The sequence below is a fragment of the Gracilinanus agilis genome, chromosome 1 (genome assembly GCF_016433145.1).
Source record: "Gracilinanus agilis isolate LMUSP501 chromosome 1, AgileGrace, whole genome shotgun sequence".
In the NCBI taxonomy this organism is placed as follows: domain Eukaryota; kingdom Metazoa; phylum Chordata; class Mammalia; order Didelphimorphia; family Didelphidae; genus Gracilinanus; species Gracilinanus agilis.
Window position 1 is genome coordinate 422,984,964 of NC_058130.1, and position 20,688 is coordinate 423,005,651.

The following is a 20,688-nucleotide window of genomic DNA, read 5'->3' on the forward strand; positions in this document are numbered from 1 at the left end:
CTCTCCAAGAATAGCAATCCTCTTACTTTCTATGATCTGGATACTCTATTTTTATTAATGCAACCTAAAATTATTGCTTTTTAAAGTTACATTTTTATGTCATGTTTTCCATTGAGTCTTTAAAAAAATTTAATTAATTTGTTTGTTACATTAAAATATTGAGTTAACTCCCTCCCTCCATTAGAGAAGGCACCATTTGACAATATATATATGTATGTGTGGATATATACGTATGTGTATGTATATATATATATATATAACTATGTCTTATTTATTTCTATGTGTCAGTTATTTCTTTGGAGGTCCTTTTAGAAAAATTCAAACCCTTTGTTTCAGATGAACTAAGGGGAAGATAAAGGGCATCCTTGCTAAAGCCAAGAGAATCTGAATGAAAGGATATTCAGGAGATCATCAAGGAAAAGTGGTAGCAATAAAAAGAGAAAGAAAAGAGGGCTAGCTACTACTCCCCCCCCACACACACACACACAACACACAAAACTATGGGAATCCATTAGAAAACCAATTAAGAAAACCTCAGGTAGGATTGTATTAGCTATTCCCTTTTTTGCCAGGGACTTTTCCTTACAAATATATCTCAGAGCATTTGTTTGTATTGTCTTCCATATATCCAGAAAAATCAGAGAGTAAAACTTAGGTCCTGCTCAGATCTTTCTAAACCCCATCTATGTAAGCTTTTATGTCCAATCGTAAATAATAATACATGGCACATGCAAAGATCTTAATGAATGCTTCTTGATTAATGCTGATAATAATAGCTAACATTAAGTAGTACATTAATCTTTCCAGAATGCCTTATGCATATCTCAGTTGATTTATTATTTGTTTAGAAAAACCTAGAGAAGTCTTTGCTTTTTTATGTCATATTAAATTTATTTGACAGTGCTAAATATATTTGTAGGGATGGATAAGATTTTTTTAAAAGGTAACCAGAGCAATGTTGTTAAACACCAATGTAATATAAGAGCTCAGCTTGTCCTAGAATCAGCTACTTGAAAGAATTAACTGATTAAGCCTGAAATAATAATGGTTTCTGATTTAATTATAATTTCATTTCTTGGGAAAGAGGTAAAAGAGGGGTCTTGAGTGTCTAGAAATCTTTAGAATCATAAAATTTTAGAGCTACAAAGGACCATGGAGATCATCTTAATCTTGATGAAATCTTAGCAAAATCTGTTCTTGCTAAGAAGTTTTAAATGTGCCAGTTAAATGTCAACCTACTTTTCTTTTTACAGGAAGGAGGTTCGTGATTTGGGGCTGGTCTTCTTAGTGGACGCACGGAAATGCCAGCCTGCCCCTGCTCTCTTCAAAGCTTTCACAGCATTACAGGTGTGTTTGTTGTCCTCATCCTTTGTTATTATTGTTTTAAAGGCCTTTGTTTTGCCTTTGGAATTAATTAGACCCTGCCATTTAGCTGGTGAAACTTACGCTGTGTATCACTGATACTCTGACTGAAGCAAAATCTTGTAAAGCATTAGAATGAGAAAGCAAAATTATATTGCATTTGTTTTTAAAAAAACAAAATAGAGCCAAAGAATTCCCTCCTTGGAATCATGCCAACTTTGTCCACTAGCTGCTAGAAAGAGAGAAAGAGATCCAGAAGTTATTGCAAAGATTCTATGGCATATGATTTCATCAGTGGCCACTAGGTCAACGTTTGTTTTTGGTAGTAACTGGAACATAAACAAACTGTAGATCATAAAGGTCTCTGGTGATGAAAAATTGTGTGGTCTAGTTGGAGAATCAAGAATGCTGCTCCTAGGAACTGAAAGGTTGATTTTTTTAAACTCACAAATGATTTCTACTTTTATCCCAAACTGGGTTGTATCTTATTAGATTAGGCCAATTAGCCTATCTTTTTTGATATATTTTTTTCTGTATTTTGACTGTAACTCCAGCTTTATATCATTTGCAAATAGGATAAAGACATGATAAAGAGGCCATCTATACCTTTAATTGAGTAATAATAAAAATTGTTAAACAATACATGGCCAAGCACAGATCCACTCTGCTGGAGCCCTCCTTTCAAACACATACCAGATAAGGCTTCTGTTGGTATCCAGACGTTCAACCCCTTCCACATTTCAAGGAAGTAGCTAAAAGCTCTTTTGTGAGTTGCCTTAAAGTATCAGAAAATCAAAATAAATAAGACCATTCAAAATAACTCTAAACAAAAAAATTCTTGGGGGTATACCTACCAAAAACAAACCCAGTAATATGTAATTAAAAAATATTCTTCTCACAAATAAAGTCAGACCTAAACAGTTAGGAAAACACTAATTGCTCATGGATAAGTGGAACCAAAATAGTGAAAATGACAATCCTACCTAAATGAATTTACCAAGATAATCAGCATATGGCCATTAATGCCCATAGCAACTTAGTGTTTGATAAACCCCAAAATCTAAGCTTTTGGGAAAAGAATTCACTGACAAAAACTGCTTGGAAAATTGAAAAACAGTATAGTAGAAATTAGGCGTGGACCAATATCTCACACCATATACTAGGATATAAAGTCTAAATGAATTCTCTATCTAGAAATAAAGGGTGCCACCATGACAAATTAGGGAAACATGGAAATGTTTACCTATAAGACTTATGGATAAGGGAAGAATTTATGACCAAACAAGATATAGAGAGAATATATTATGAGAAGTGAAATGGATAATTTTGATTATATTAAATTTTTTAAAGATTGTACAAATAAAACCAGTGCAACCAAGATTAGAAGGGAAACAACATATTGTGGAGAGAGGCAGAAATTTTATAGCAAATTTCTCTTGACAAAAGCCTCATTTCTCAAATATATAGAGAACTGAGTCAAATTGATAAGAATACAAAGCATTTCCCAATTGGAAAATATTCAAAGGATATGAACAGGCAGTTCTCAGAGGAAGAATTAACACAATCCATAGTCATATGAAAAAATGTTCCAAATCACTATTAATTAGAAAAATGCAAATTAAAACAACTTTGATATACTACATCCTAACTATCAGATTGGCTAAAATGACCAAAATGGAAAATGACAAATGTTGGAGAAGATGTGAAAAAAATTGGACACTAATACACTGTTGGTGAACTGTGAAATGATAACCACTCTGGAGAGCAATATGGAACCAGGCTCAAAAGGCCACAAAACCTTTGACCCAGCAATACTGCTACTGGGTCTGTACCTCAAAGAGATCAGAGATAAAGGAAAAGAACCTACCTGTACCAAAATATTTTTAGCAACTCTTTTGTAGTGGTGTAAAGGCCAGAATATAGGGGTAAAAATAAAAGGGTTGGACTAAATTTATAAGAGTGTGGTTGCCAGGAGTTATTACTCAATTCCAAATGACCTTTTATGGTGGTTTATTTACAAAAGGAGAAAGGGTGCAAGTAAAAAACTCAGAGAGATTACTCCAGCCTGGTCTGACCCAGGCAGGGCTTCAGAGGCCCCAGCAAAGGGGGCCCAGAGGTAAATTAAACAAGGGTTTTTAGCCACGAGGCCTCCTCTAAGACGAGGGGCCTCTCTGGAGGCTAGTACCTCCAGAACAAGCCAGGGAAAGGAGTCAGCCTTTTTCACTCACCCACATGGTAGTCCTAAGGGAAAATAGAAAAGTAGTTGGAGCTCCTCAGCCAGAGTTCCTCCAGGGTCAAGTTGAAGGAGAAAAACCTCCTCATAGGAAGTTCTTGCCACTTTTAAAGACCATTCCTTTCGTCACTTCCTGTGCCTTCCTTCTACTTTATGTGGACCAATTACAGCTAGAGCTTTGCTTAGGACTACCCAGGGGGCAGTCAGTGGGTTTCTGATTTATCACCCACTATCAGACACATGGGTCACTGACCTCCCCTATAAGGATAAGTGGGGTATATACACTTCAGGTGATTAAATCTAAAAATGGACAGGGGAGAATTAATCCCATCTTCACAGTGGCAAATAATTAGGAACTGAAGAGTTGTCCATCACTGGGAGAATGGCTAAACAAGTTGTGGTATATGCTTGTGATGGAATTCTATTATGCCATAAAAAATGATGAACAGGATGAATTCAGAAAAACTTAGACTTATATGAACTGATGCAAAATGAAGTGAGCAGAAACAGAACAATGTATGCAACTAACAGAAATATTATATGATAAACAACTGGTCTAAACCATTATCAGCAAAGCAAGTCTCCAAAATAATCACAAGGGACTCATGATAAAAATGCTAACCACAACCAAAGAAGAAACTGTTGGAATTTAAGTACAGATCCATCTTCCAATCTATTTCCTTCTTGAGATTTCTTTTGTGTATGTGACATATAGCTTCTATCATAATATGGGAAATATGTAAATAATACATGCATTATATCAAAGTATGGCTATAAACTATGTCAGACTATTCAGTGGGGGGGAGAGAAAAAAAGTCTGAATTTTGAAATTTCAAGAATAATTGTCAAAAAGTGTTTGTATATGTAACAGAAAAAAATAATGTTTTAATGATGCCAGGAGAGTTTAGTGGAACACATTTTGAGGCAATAGAATGCAATTTTACCCTACATTGAGAGAAGTAGTACCAGGTCCATGGAGTTGTGCCCTGGGCAGGCTATATCTAGAATACTATGCTCCATTCTGACTTTTGCATTTTAGGAAGGACACCAATAAACTAGAAAATGTCTCTAGAGGTGGGCAATGTAAGGATGGTATTGTACCTGAATCTTTACTTGGATAATCTCTTCTTAGTTATTGATAAAAGGCCAGTTGATTAGCTGTTGAAGGGGAGCAGCTGGTATACTCTTGGACTTAATAAATTGACTGGCTGTAAAAAGTCTTATAGACAGATATATAAAAATACTTATATTTAATATCTTAAAGTTTTAAGGAAATGAAAACTAACAGGGTTCAAGGATAAGGGAAAAATTATGGGGTCTAACTCAAAACACAACCAACTCAAGACCTCTCATGGGGTCCTCTTCCATCTGATAAGACCTTCTCTCACACTCCTTAATCTAATTCCCAAAATACCAACTAACTAAGCTCATTTCTAATATCTTATAAAATAACATATAAATCTTAAAAAATACTGTCTCAAGATGATATTTCCTCAGCTGCTATATTGCCAGCCTAGCCAAAAGTTGGTTCTGGTTGAGGCAGGAATGACTACCCACCTGGATGAGCCAAAGTCTGTTCTCTCTGCTTTCTCACAGAGATCAGAGAAAAGGGTTTTCTTTTCTAATCTCTGTAAGTCTTTTTCACTTCAGCCACTGCCACACAAATCACCTCTCTCTTCCCAAACTGCCAATCTGGTATTCCCAAAAGTTTCACAGGGAATTTGCCAAAGAGAGAGCGTTCTCTCCAGTGACAGTTGGAAACCTCCCCACTCTTATAACCACCTGAGAATTCTAGCAGCATCTTTGGCTCCAAATTCTGGCCAGGTCTAAAACGGTCTCAAAGGATAACAGGATCCACTCCTGCCATTCACTTATAAAATCCAAAACTTAGTAATACTCCTAATAGCAATTAGGATAATGAAAGTCTTGGATTTGTGTCATATGAGAATCTTGAAATAACTGGAGGTGTTTGGTCTAGAAAAGAGCCTTATAAGATATAGAATTATTGTCTTCAAGTCCCTGAAAGGTTACCATGTGGAAGAAAAATTAAAGTATTGCCTGGCTTCATAAAGTAGAGCAATGGAAAAAAAGATTGGAAATTGCAAAGAGATAATTTTGGGCTTGATGTAAGGAAAAACTTACTAAGACCCAGAGTCATTCTTCCATCGAGAGTAGGGTCTCTTCACTTCAAATTTTAAAGCAAAGACATGTCTTGCATGTTATAAAAGTGATCCTTGTTCAGGTGTAGTTTGGATCATATGAATATTAAGTTCCCACCCAATGTTGTGATTCTGTGTTGTTGTCATTTCTACATGGTTCTTTCTTATTTCAAAAGGGATTTTCTTTCACATTTGTTATTGTTATATCATTTAATCAATACAGCCACCCAATAAATTAGGTAAGTGAATAAGTTATTAGAATTATAGATCTTTAGGAAGGAACCTAAGAGGTCAGGTAGTCCAGATTCCTTATTTTACAGGTGAGGCCAAGTGAAAAGGTAAGTGACCTGCCAAGGTCACATAGCTTAGTGAATGGGACAAAATTAAACTAGGTTCAATCTAAAAGAAATTTTTACCAAAAATTTACTTGACTTTTTTCTCTCTTGGCAACCTGATCCTTGACCACTGGCTTGCTCCCTCTTCCCAGTTCCTTGTTCTCCCTGCCAAAGTCTCCCCAGAACTATAATGCTAAGACTTGAGGACTAAGCATTCCATGGTGTGGAGGATTTAGACATTTACTGATGCTCAGTGTTTTAAGGGGTAAGAAACATTACCCTGGTCTGTTCTGCCTCTGGGGCACATGAGCATAGCTACTCTGCTCAGTGATTTGTTTCCAAGGCTACTAAAGGGATCAGGGCCAAGTGTTATTGTTCACATTCAATAGAAAAACACCAAGTCTGGTTTCTGAGTCACAATAATAGGTTGGAGAAGAATGGGGGAAATAAACAGTGGAAAAAATTCACATTTTGATCTCTGAAATTACATCCAGTTCTATAAACAGATATCCAAACTCTGACTATATATTCCAGTATCTTGAAATTTTGAATTTTGAGATTTCACAGACATTCCACTCTAACCCTTACCTAAGGATATCCTTTATTACATACCTGACAAATAGTCATCCAACTTCCATTTGAAAATCACCAGTAATGGGGAAATGACTACTTCCTGAGGTAGTATATTATACTTCTGGACAGCTAAAAGTATTGGGAAGCTTTTCTTTGTATTGAAATTAAATTGGCTTCTATATAACGTCTGTTTTATGGAACCAAGCAAGACAATTCTAAACTGCATACAGCATGACATCTCCCCAGATATATGAAAACCATTAACTAATCACCTTCTCTTTTTCTTTCCCAAGTTCCTTGGGTCAGAAATGCCTGAGTTCAAATTCTGCCTCAAACATTTACTAACTGTGTGACTCTGGATTAGTCAATTGATATCTCTCAGCCTTAGTTTCCTCATGGGGATAATAATATACCTATCTCACAGAGTTGTTATGAAGATCAAATTAGGTAATAAAACACCTTGTAAATCTTAAAGATTATATCTTGTTGTCCAGTTGTGTCCAACTTTTTCTGACCCCATTTGGGATTTTCTTGCTAAAAATACTGGAGCTGTTTGCCATTCCCTTCTCCAGTTCATTTTACAGACGAGAAAACTGAAGCAAACAGGATTAAGTGACTTGCCTAGGGTCACACACTTAGTAAATGCTGAGGCCAGATTTGAACTCAAGAAGACAAGTCTTCCTGACTTCCTGACTTATCTATTGTGCCACATAGCTACCCAAAGAATTCTATAGAGGCTAAATTATTATCATATGTATGGCATGATCTCCATCTTTCTCACTGATGGTTGCCCTCTTCGGAACACATCCCACTTTAAGACATTTTATGGATGCTAATGACAATTGATTACCTGTCTTTCTTGTTCTATTAATGACCCATCCCCTTCACTGTTCACCAATCTCTGCCTGTATTATGAGGATTCAATTCAAAATCTTCAGATATATCTGTGAACTCATTAATGTGAGTATTCCTCTTCCACTGATGAAAATTAAAACCTATTCATACCTTAGAAATTCACCAGAGGAAACCTTTTGCCAATTCACTATGCCAGAAAATAACACATTAGGGAATAAAGCATGGTTGGATTTTTTACTTGACTGGTTGATGGGTTTGTTTGTTTGTTTTGGTTTTTTTTGGTATTTCTTGAGTCATTGCCCTTAGTAAATTCTCCTACAAGTGGAAATTCTCTTTATGTATTTCTCAGTGGAACCCAACTTTCTGTTCTGTTTTTTTAGCCATCCATTGTCCTAGGACAGTGTCATAATCACTCATGAGTGTGAAGGACTTTTAACTCCAGACAGGAAGGACTTGGAATAGAAAAAAATATTAATAATTGGTGTTAATCTTTTTTCTTAAATTAATTTTGTTTTACAAGTTGAACTTGTATATCTTTTTTAAAAATATTTTTCCATTTTTCCATAATTCATTTTCTTTCCCTCCCCACTCCTGGATAAGCACTTCCATTGGGTTATGCAAATGTTATCACTTATACCTATCTCCATATTATTCATTTTTGCAGTAATCTTTTAAAACCAAAACCTCAATCATATATCCATATGAACAAATGATAAGTCATCTGTTTGTCTTCTGTGTTTCTACTTCCATTCTTTCTCATAAGTCCCTTGGGATTGCCTTGTAGTAGCAAAGTCTATTACATTGGATTGTTCCGCAGTGTTTCACTTTCTATGTACAATGTTCTCTTGGTTCTTCTCATTTCACTCTGCATCAGTTCCTGGAAGTTCTTCCAGTTCATCATTCCTTACAGCACAATAGTATTCCTTCACCATCAGATACTGCAATTTGTTCAGCCATTCCCCAGTTGAGGCATACCCTCATTTTCCAATTTTTTGCCACCACAAAGAGCACGGCTATGAATATTTTTGTACAAACATTTTTCATTATTATCTCTTTAAGGTACAAACCTAGTAGTGGTATTACTAAATCAAAGGGTATGCATTCTTTTAAAGCCCTTTGGGCATAATTCCAAATTGTTCTCCAGAATGGATCAATTCACAACTCTACCAGAAGTGTATTTGTGTCCCAATTTTGCCACATCCCTCCAACATTCATTATTTTCCTATTGATCAGCCTGCTAGGTGTGAGTAATTGGTGTACATCTTAATAAAGATGTTGGTCTTACTAAATTTATGAGAACTTCTGTGAAAATAACTAAGTGTAATTAGACAACATGCTATTATTCCAGGAAACCTCATGTGACTCTTGAAAGACAGATTGTTTAAAGATTCTTTTATTCATGTTTTATTTATTTATTATGAACATGAAATCCCAGAGAGAAAAGAAACAAAAAGAAAAGGACATAAAAGTGAACCAGAATAGCCTTTGAGACAAGTCATTGGTCTTGTATTTTTCCCTTATGGCTTAAAAGATACAAACATCTGTGATTCTGCTTTGTTTTACTAGAATGATACTCCTTCCTTCTCCCATCCCCCAAGGCCTCTTAAACAACAAAACAAAAGATTCTAGTTTATGAAATGTAGTATCTCCACAGCATTCTCAAAACATGGAAAAATGTGATTTGTGGTCATCATTGTTTTTTGTAAATTACTGCTGCAAAACATTGAGAAGGCCTTTTTGCACATTATATTGTGGATGAAGGGAAATATTTTACCAGCCCCATAAAGTGTGGCCCCTCCGGGTGCTGATGTCTATGAGAACAATAGTCTAGTTGAATTATGAGACAATAAAGCATCCTTCACTTGTCCTCTGGATACTTGAAGTGTTCTCCAAAGAATGTGGGTACGCATATATGTTTCAGGTAAAGAACCAATATTAGCTAATATTCACAGAAGGAAATAACAATGGAAAAACCTCATGAATCGAGGTCCCATTTAAACTTCTGTTAGAGAATAATACAATTTCCCAAAAGTCTTAGTATGAGATTAAGCTATTAAACTTTAAAATCATCATCACAAGTATAAGGAGGGGGAAGTGTGACTAAGCAACAATTCGTTTTTAAAAGATGGGGCAAAGGATTAGCAGAATATATCATAAAGCAACAGAATGAAGCTTTTTTGTTTGTTTGTTTTTATTCTACCTTAAGAAAATAATAGTTTCAGACCTAAAGACTTTTGCCCAGATATCTTAGTGCAGTTTTAAACTGTTAATGCTTAAAAACAGATTAAAACTTTTGGGACATCCTATTTTTTAATCACTTGTTACCATAAGCAGATCCTTACAGAAAAGTGTGGACTAAGTCTGGTTCTCTTATGGAAACTCAAACAGTTATCCCATACCTAGCACTTACTGACTTTGTGATCTTGGACAAGTAACTGAACCTCCCTGGGCCTTACTTTCCTCATTGTAAAATGGAGTTGTTGGATTAAATAGCTTCTGAGATCCCTTCTACTTCTAGTTCTATGATCTTTTGATCATTGATCATTGATTGACAACTTCTTTAAATAAGGTAGAAGACCCTAGTTGAGAAGACTAGGCACTTTTTTTAATCTCTCTGGGCCTTAATTCTGTAATCTATACTAAAAGGCAGGGTTGGGGGGAATGGAGACGTCATAGGAATAGAACTGGATGAATGCTTAGTTCTCTTCTAGCCATAAATTGCTCATTCGTGAAAATGATTGTTTTATTCCAAAAAGCTGTGGCCTAAAATGTCATCCTTAGCCATCCCACATGTGCAAACATACTTTTCTATGTAAAAACATATGTATACTGTTTCTTTCCTGTAAACTATAATTTTGTGATACTGAATTAAAGAAGAATTGCTATTTGGGTCCATATTATTTAGAATTTCATTCTTCCACCTTGCAAGATTTCTTTCCTTCCCCAGACCTTACATTCTCCTTCCATTTCTTGGGATTTCCCTGAGGCTGCTAGGGGAACCAGTGAATAGAAAGCTGGACCTAGAGGAAGGAAGATCTGAGTTTAAATCCAACTTTAAATAGGCAGTAGTCGTGTGGCCCTGGGAAAGGCATTTATCCACTTCTGGCCTTATTTTCCTCATCTATAAAATAAAGATAATAATATCATCTAATATCTATAATCCATAAATTGTCATGTGAACAAAATGAAATATTTGTAAAGCACTTTGCAAACCTTAAAGTGCTACATAAGTGCTAGTTGTTGTTATTATCTATGATTATTATTATTTACCCCAAAGTATGTGAATGCTAGTCCTAGAGTCAAAAAGACCTAAGTTCAAATCCAGCCTCAGGTACTTACTAGCTATGTGACCTTGGGCAAGCCACTTAACCTCTATCTGCCTTCATTTCCTTATTTGCAAAATAGATAATTTACTTGCCAGGGTTACTAAATGAGATAATATGATTAAAGGGCTTAGCACATGTGCCTGACAAAGTAGGTACTTAATAAATCCTTGTCCTCCCCCTCCCCACCCCACAGTAAATCTTACACAGAGTACTCATAAATCCTCTCCAGAAAATCCACTCCTGTCAGAACCCTTCCTCTAGACCCTCTGACTTTGTACAGATAATGCCAATAAAGCACATAGACCGTCCATTAGTTATCTGTCACTTTTGTTACATGACTGACCAGCTTCTTTTCTGTTCATAAATCTCTGGTCATATCAGAGGGCTTAACTCAAAACATCCAAATGGATCTGTGATCTCAGAGTTAATGTTCCCTCCCTTAACTGAGGCAAATCAAAACCTATTCATAGGGGGCAGCTGGGTATCTCAGTGGATTAAGAGCCAGGCCTAGAGACGGGAGGTCCTAGGTTCAAATCTGGCCTCAGACACTTCCCAGCTGTGTGACCCTGGGCAAGTCACTTGCCTAGCCCTTACCACTCTTCTGCCTTGGAGTCTATACACTGTATTAACTTCAAGACAGAAGGTAAGGGTTTAAAAAAACAAAACAAAACAAAAACCCTCTTCATACCCTCCCAACTTGGGTATCTCTTTTCCTTCCCTCCCATAAATTTGCCACAGGGCGTTAACCATGGTAACCCCTGCCTCAAGTTGGTGTTCCTGTTAAATCTCTCTTCACTCCATTTAGCTATCTTTCATTTAGCTATCAAAGTTATCTTCCTACAGTACAGATATGACTATGTCACTCCTTGATTCATTAAATTCCAGTTGCTCCCTCTTGCCTCCAGGATAAAATGTAAATTCTTCTTGTTTGGCTTTTAAAGCTTTTTCATAGCTTGGTCTTTTTTTTTTTTTTCCCAATCATGTTACTTAAAATTTATTTCCCTCCTCATACTCTGTGTTCTGCTGCCTGGCTAGCAGACAAGTTGAGAACCTTGAGGACTGAGAAAAGACCATTAAGAGATCATGGAGGGGCATCTGGGTAGCTCAGTGGATTGAGAGTCAGGCGTAGAGATGGGAGGTCCTGGGTTCAAATGTGATCTCAGACACTTCCCAGCTGTGTGACCTTGGGCAAGTCACTTGACCCCCATTGCCTACCCTTACCACTCTTCTACCTATGAGCCAATAGAAGTTAAAGGTTTAAAAAAAAAGAGAGAGATCATGGAGGAGGGGTAGGGTTGGTGGTGTCACAAGAATAACAAGATTGAAAACTAGATACTTTTTTCAATTCTAATGAGCTCTTAAACCTCTCTAATTTAAGTGTTAAGTACCACAGATAAAACAATTTCTGTCATCTTTATGATCTAGAATACCAAAAATGCAAATAGTGTAAAAACTTAATGAAATAACAATAGAAACTAATAAGTCCTAACCCTGAATGCATGCTCTCTCAGCATCCCCTACTATAGCCCACCATACTTCCAGCAGTAGGCCTGCACAAGCTGACCCACCAGCTAACAACAGAATTCAACTCTACACCTCAACCTCTCCTCCCTTAAATCTCCACCTGATACCCAGTATGCCAGACAGCCAAACAACAAAAATTTGCTAATATTGAGATTGCATGGTAGAACTAGCTATATGCTGCTGAGCCAGAGAACTGAGGAGCAAAGGAACTCATGAACTGGGGAACAGAGGGAACAAGGATAGGACACATTTGTGTGACTGTATGTCCCTCTACTAAACCTGAGGAAATTTCCTTGCATCTATTTGGAGCCAGTTCTGTCCCCACTCCCAGAAGTCACATGGGACAGACACTAAAGCTTATGAGCTATGATTGCCCAGCATGGGAGGAAGCTGAGACTCTGATACCCAACCCCCAGAAAAACTTAAAGGGAGAGAGTTAGAAAGTTAGCAATAAGGAAAAATAAGGGGGTGGGGGGGGGAGAGACCAGTATTACTAAAGAACTAAGAAGGAAGAAAACTCAGAAACCTTGAATGTAAGCAAATCAACCAACAAGGAAGGTATTAATAGTAGAAGGAAATAAGAGTATCCAGATCAGGTAAAAGAGTCTGGCACCTGTAAATAAGATTACAAGATGAATGGAAATGAATCCACATGAATGAGGTAAAAGACCCTGTGGATTCTTTTTTTTTTCTTAATGTATGCAATCAAACTTTATTTTATTATAAGGATATTCTATTTTTTACCAATTACATGTAATAACAAATTTCCACATAAGTATTCTGAAGTTATATAATCCAAATTGTCTTCCTCTCCCATTCCCTTCCCCCCTTCCTAGAGCTAGCAAGCTGAAGGTGAATTATCATGCAAAATTTATTTCCAAATTGATTATTTTTGTATAATACCAAAGCCCCGAAACAAAAAACTAAATAAATATGAGTGAAAAATCACATGCTTTGTTCTGCATTCCAACTCCTGACAGTTATTTCTCTGGCAATGGATAGCATTCTTTGTCAGAAGTCCTTCAGAATTATCCTGGATCATTGTAATGTTGAGTGTAGCTAAGTCTATCATAGTGATCCTGTGAATTCTTAAGAGTGCATAAGTGTTCGTGAATGATTTAAAAGAGAAAGAATTGTGAAGGAAGGATGTAGAGCCTGCATAGCAGAAATAATTGACAGAATAGAAAAACTTGAATTCAAAGGGCCAAATCTTACCAAAGAAACAAAAGAGAGCCTGATTGGGAATGCAAATATATAGAACTGTTAGATTATTATTTCTATTTCTACCTAGCCTTAGACCCAACTGAAAAATGACTTAAAAACAACAAAGTAAGGGGACCAAATAAATTGCTCTCTGAGACTCTTTACAGCTATAAATTTATCATGCTAAGAACCTCAAAATAGAATCATGCCAGACATAGGACATAACATCACATTTCATCTATTCAGTTCAGTAAACATTTATTAAGTGTCTTCTATATGCTAGGCAAATAAATAAGAAAAAGAGACAATCCCTGCCCTCAAGGAGTTTACAATTTTAACAGAGGAAGGAACACAAAAGAAAGATGAAAGAGTTAGAAGCTACCAGGGGGTATCCTGCGTTGGGGCATATGTGTTTTGTGAAATCTTAGCCAAGCATAGCTGCTAGTGTAAAATGAAGTTATCCAGAAGGTTGTGAACCCTCTCTGATGGAAAACTTTGGGAGGAGTTTATTTCTTTTCCCTCTAGCCCTCTAATCAGAAAGGAGAAGCAACTGAGGATAAGTTGAAAAGGTATTGATTATCAAAACTTAGAACAGATAGGTGGCACAATGGATAGAGTCCTGGGCCTGAGATCAGAAAAACTCATCTTACTGAGCTCAAATCCAGCCTCAGAAAACTTATCACTGTGTGATCTTGGGAAAGTCACTTGATCCTGTTTGCCTTAGTTAGGAACTTTACTTTGATCCCTTAGCAAGTATAATAGATATCTTGCATATACCTAGTTTTTGATGTGTTATCTCCCCTTTTCAAATGTGAGCTCCTTGAGTGCAAAACAATTTTTAACTTTTTTTAAAATAAATAACACTTACTGTGTGCCAAGTACTATGCTATTTCCTCATTTGATCCTCACAACCCTGGGAGGTAGGTACTATTATTAACTCCATTTTACAATGAAGAACTTGAGACAAACAGAAATTAAGTGACTTTCCTAGTGTCTCTCATCTAGTATGTGTCTGAGACCAGATTTGAACTCAAATTAGCACAATATTTGGACCACAGTAAACTTGTAATAAATGCCTGTTGACTGACTAATTGACTATTATGGGTCTGGTGTTAGATTTATGTTAATAGATGAGAACTTATTCCATAGATTTGGAGAAGAGGACATCATAAATTCAGTTACTTCAGTAAATAAGTAGTCATCATTGAGAGCTGAGAACACTCCACATGAATTATGGCATGTGTGAAAAACAAAGATTTTTAGATGCAAAGCTTTGCCTGCATCCCCAGTGAAAGGTATACAAAGATGGAAAATAGACCAAGGAGTGGTCTATTTGTAAACCAGTGATCAGTGCACAGAATGCAGAATTCCTTGCATCCTCAAGAAAGCAAGATTTTAACATCTAATGAAATATATTTAAAACTCTAATCAAAGACATGATAAAACTTTAGAGTACAGGCCTTTCTAATTAGTTTCATGAATATGCAATATTAATTATGTCACTTGTCTCTTTTCTAGACACCATGGTTATAGGAATATAATTTCATGCTTTTCTTCTTATCAGTGACATAAACTATTTTTGAGTCAAGTTGGTTTCTGGGCTCATAGAGCCTCTTCATTGTGGCGAATATTTTGCATTGATTGGTTAGACTTCTCTAAAAAATAGTGACCAAGTTAACATCTTTCCTTTTACCCTTTTCCTTTCTTTTTGGAATCAGCAGCAAAGGAAGAGTCTGCTACGATTACAAACCGCACTTTCTTTAAATCTTTACACTCTCATCTAACTTGATACTTTGACAACTTTGTTCCAGCCATTTAATGATCTGACTATATGTAGATAGCCAATTCAGAAAGCACTCCCACACTTATAACAAATTATTTCCTCTTGGTTAAAGCATGAGAGTCAATGTGGTATAGTGAATAAAAGGTTGTCCTTGAAGCAAGGAAGATTTGAATTTAAGTTCTGCCTTGGAAGCATGTTGATTGTGTGACCCTGGACAAGTCACTTAATATTTTAGAGTGCTGGATAACTTTCTAGGACTATACATTGTAAAAGTGGTACTAATCTTTGTTAGTAGAAAGTATTCTTCATCTGGGACTTTCCTGTGCCAATGAAATCACAAGTCTAGTTCTTATTTCTAAAATAGAGCCAATTTCATTGTTTTAATGGAATAACTGGATTAACATATCATGCACTTTTCACTTCTCTTCTTGAAAGAAGTGGTCAAGGTAATCTAATCCTCTGGGATAATCCTTTGAGAAAGAGGGGAAAAAAAGAAAATCTAAGTGACAAAATACAAAATATGTCAATAAAATCAATTTTTTTAAAAAAAGGAAGTAAAGTATATAGGTACAAAGTTCCTGGTTATTATGCAAATCTTCTTTCTCTTTTATTTCCAGTTTCTAAATTGTATCTTCTAATATAGTTTTGGTAAATTTTTTGGTATCCAGCTTCACAACAAAATTGTTAAGTAAGCAAGGTAAATGTTGGCCTAGTCTAGAGAAGGACAATTAAGGATGGTGAAAGACCTCAGGTTCAGGTCATACAGGGTTAAATTGAAGGAAATTGATATGTTTATCCTACTTGATGTGGGCCAGGCTGATTGGATCTCATCTAAAGAATTGATTGATGGCTCAAACCGACTGCATTGCAAGGAAACAAGCTTTCTTTTAAGAGACTATAGTAACAGAGTGTCTATAGATATCTAGTAGAGTAAATAATTAAGTAGAGTTAGATAAGGTAAGCAAAGGTAAATGTGGTAAGCAAAGTGGATAGGGATTTTTCAGAATACTTTTTTATCTTGTTTAGTTACTAAGGAAGGGTTCATTTATTTGGACTGTTGTTGCCCTATGTTTCCAAGAAATTGATGTCACTTTATCCATGGTCCACTTTGGTCTTTGTGGCCTTACCCATGATTTACTTTGCTTGTCCACTGAGGATGGAGAGTTAGGGGGGGGAAAGCAAACCACAATGTAAATGAGATGCTAATATGTTAAATACCCTGGGGCAACTTTAAGTCAAGTTTTGCTCTTTTCTGTGTAGACTCTAAGAAAGGCAGTAAGTGTAGAAGTTGAGCATTGTTTGAACCTACTGTTATATGACTGGGGACCTGAACCATCTGTGCTGCTGTCCAGAGACTCCCCCTGCCAAGGTCCTAGGTAATGTTTAAAGATTGATGTGAAGAGGTTTCTCATAATTATGAATCTAAGAAACTCGTATGTCTTATCTGAAAGGTGGCCCCACACTGATCACTATTTGTTCTTTCTCTGTCCTTTTTGATTGTTTATAGCTACTTGGCAGGGTTTGAAGACAGGACTATGATAGGTTTCTTCTAGTATTTGAAAGGTTATCAACAGAAGAAGGATCAGAATTAGTTTGTTTGACCCTAGGTGGGCAGAACTCAGATCATTGTGTGGAAGTTAGAAAAAGGCCGATTTAATCTTTCTCTTAGGAGTATTTCCTAGCAATTAAAAGCTATCCTGAACTGGAATTAGTGGCCTTAGGATATAGCGAGTTCTTCCATCCAATGGCTATGTGAATACTTATTAGATTTGTTGTAGGTGAGATTCTGTTTCAGGTATACATTGAACTAGATGGCTGCTGAGTTCTCCTCCAACACTGAAATGTTATAATTCTTTCACCAAATCCTTGATGGAATTTTTTGATTTCTTAATTTCAATAAGCTTTAAGTGTCTTCATGATAGATTGTGACATTGCTCATTCTTAGTGCTATAAGGCAAGATGAACAAAAGTCTCATGAAATGACATTTCTTGTAGCTCTGGAGCACATGATGATAAAACCAATTCATCTAGTTCCCTCATTCACATCCCCCCCCCCCCCCCAAAGGGATCTGCTCAACATCTTTCAATTTAGTAGTTTCTTCTTTATTTAGTTCAATCCCACACACATTTATTAAACATCTTCTATGTTTAAGGAACATTTCTAGGCACCAAGATTGCAAAAACACAAAACAAACAATCTTTATTCTCTACGAATTTGCAAAAAGAATAGACTAAAATAGAGCTGATACAGTCATGAATGCTTAGGTTCTCAAGTAGGCCTATGATTTCCGCAATTGGAATGTTTCTCAATGAAATGTAAATTTCCACCTATCCTTACTTACCCATCTAGTGGGACTTTTGTTCATGTCCTTCCATAAGTTTTCCTCAAAGCTCTTAGTAAATTTTCAAATATTCATTATTAGAATTTTTGGTCCTATCATTCTAGAAAGCAATATGGATACACAATACACAAAAAATTCCCAAATTGTGCCTACTTTTCAACTATTTGGGACTGCCACCTATAAAAGAGAGGTCAAAGACAGAGGAAAAGGATCTATTAATACAAAATTATTTATGAGGGCTTTTTTTTTTTATTATATCAAAGAACTAGAAACAAAGTGGCTGCCCATCAAATAGAGTATGGCTGAACAAATCTGGTATAAGAATTTAATGAAGCATTACATTAGAAATAATGAATGATTGATGCAGAGAAAGTGGCCTGGGAACACTTTTGTGATCTGATGCCTAGTGAAGTAACCAAGACCAGGAGAACAATTTGCATAGTGACCAAAGTAATGATGTAAAGGAAAACAACTTTGAAAGTCTTTAAAACTTTGATCACTAAAGTGATCAATCATGACTTGAGAAGACTGATGATGAACTATGTCTCCCATCTACTAGCAGGGAGCTGATAGAATAGAGATGCAATATGAGGCACACATTTTCAGAAATAGCAAATATGTTTATTTATTTTGAGTGTATGTATTTGTTACAAGGGAAGTCTTTTTATGATAAAGATATTTTATTTTACCAGTTACATGTAATAACATTTTTCCACATGAATTTACTGAAGTTTTAAGATCCAAATTGTCTCCCTTCCTTTCTTCCCTCCCCACTTCCCTGAGATGGTAAACAACTTGAACTGGGTTATACATGTATTATGGTACAAAACATATTTCTATATTATTCAATTTTTAAGAGAATAATCATATAAAACTAAAACCCCAAAATAAAAGCCCAAATAAGCAAGAGTGAAAAATAGTATGTTTTGATCCACATTCTGATTGTAACAGTTTTTTCTCTGGAGGTAGATAGCATTCTTTGCCATAAGTTCTTTAGAATTGTCCTGGATCATTATATTGCTGAGAGAAGGTGTCTTCCATCGTTGATCATTCCGTATTGCTATTAGTGTGGACAGTGTTCCCCTGGTTCTGCTTATATCACTCTGCATCAGTTTACATAGGTCTTTCCAGCTCTTTCTGAAATCATCTTGTTTATCATTTTTTAAAGCACAATGATATTCCAACACCATCACATAACACAATTTGTTCAGCCATCCCCAGTTGATAGACAAACCAAAGGAAGTCTTTTAAATGGTGAGGAGTAGGATAAATAGCAATAGAAATTTGTAAAAGGGAATTCTTTGTTCTCTCTGAGTTTACACTTGTGAAAGGGAATCCTTTATTCCCTTTGTCTGTTTTGAGTTAACATTTTGGTTAACAATAACTTAAGGGGCAGCTGGGTGGCTCAGTGGATTGAGAACCAGACCTAGAAATGGGAAGTCCTAGGTTCAAATCCTGACTTCAGATACTTCCTAGCTGTGTGACCCTGGGCAAGTCACTTGACCCCCATTGCCTAGCCCTTACCACTCTTCTGCCTTGGAACCAATACAGAGTATTGATTCCAAGATGGAAGGTAAGGTTTTTTAAAAAACAAAAACAATAATTTAAGTACCCCTACTTAGTACCTCACCAGATTGTAAATATAGGATTAACTCTCCTTTGTCTACTTTTGAATTAAATCAACAAAAACTTGAACACCCTACTTATCACTAGGTGGAGGAGCTCTCTACCTTTTCAACTCAATCAGCCAGAAAATGAGAATTCACACCTCAATCAGCCAGGAATCTGTGAACTCTTTTGATGAGTATTCACCTCTCCAGAAGGTGAGAAGTGGTTCCCACAAACACTGCCCCCTGAGCAGTGCTGGGCAATTTGGAAGCTGTGATTGGCCCTTGTGAAAAGGAGAAGGGACAAGAAGCCAATATAAAAGGCCCTGAATTTCTGGGGTTAGGGGAAGTTGACTTTAAGAAGGAGTTAGGCTTCAAGAAGGAAGTCAGCTTCAAGAAGGTCAGCTCAAGGAAGAAAGGTGGCCTCAGGAATCACCTTCAGCTCCAGTCATCTTCTTGAACTGCCTCTTGGAGGGAACTTGGTTGAAAGCTGGCTTTCCCTTCCTGTCTTCTAGAGAGAGTTTAATTCCAGCTCAAGGTCAATAAATTCTGGCTGAGTCAAGCACTGGAGAAATCTTTAGATAGATAGGCTAAATGTCTTCTCTAGCTTCTTCTTACATTTTTCCACTTTCACTCTTTCCACCTCTTTTGTAAATAAAAGCTATTAAAAGTCATTTAGACTTTGAGCAATAACACTTTAAATCAGCAACTACCATATTATTTATAATTTTCATATATTTTAGACAAACCATTAAAATTTAATTCCTATAGACTTTTTAAGCAAAAAAAAAAAATCAATGAAATATTTTAACATACATAAGAGAAAGGAGGAAACTCACTAGGGACAGAAAAACAGAGTTGTTTTGTTACTTCCTGATTAAATGTAATATATGTTTTTAAAACTATGTATAGTTATTTGGAAACTAAATAATCTTCTCCTAAAGAATGAATAGGTCAAAGAAGAAATCATAGAAAAAACAAATAGTTGCATTAAAGAGAATGACAACAAAGAAACCACATATCAAAATTATGGGCTGCAGTCAAATCTATAGTGAGAAGAAAATTTGTATCTGTAAATGCTTACAGCAAAATAGAGAAAAAACAGATCAATGAATTGGACGTACAACTAAAAAAACTAGAAAAATGACAAATTAAAAATCCCCAATTAAATACCAAATTAAAAAACTATGTAACAAAAGTTCATATTTTCACACATAGACCCTTTTTTGTTTTTGTATATTAAAACATTTATGTTTATTAATAAAGAAGCATTTACTATGTTCCAGGTACTGTCCTAAGTGCTGGGGATAACAAATATCAGCAAAAATTAAAATAGTCCCTGTCTTCAAGGAGCTTATATTCTAATTTTGGAAAATAATACATTAA

The 20,688-nt window shown here is 35.9% G+C and overlaps 1 protein-coding gene across 1 annotated transcript in view; it reads left to right on the plus strand.

Annotated features, from left to right (window-relative positions):
- Nucleotides 1-20,688, plus strand: part of PLEKHG4B (pleckstrin homology and RhoGEF domain containing G4B) — a 199,120-nt gene that overhangs the window by 123,189 nt on the left and 55,243 nt on the right. Inside the window, exon 6 of the mRNA XM_044665077.1 lies at nt 1,254-1,347. Coding sequence (XP_044521012.1) covers nt 1,254-1,347 — 94 coding nt within the window. The remainder of the gene's footprint in view (nt 1-1,253; nt 1,348-20,688) is intronic.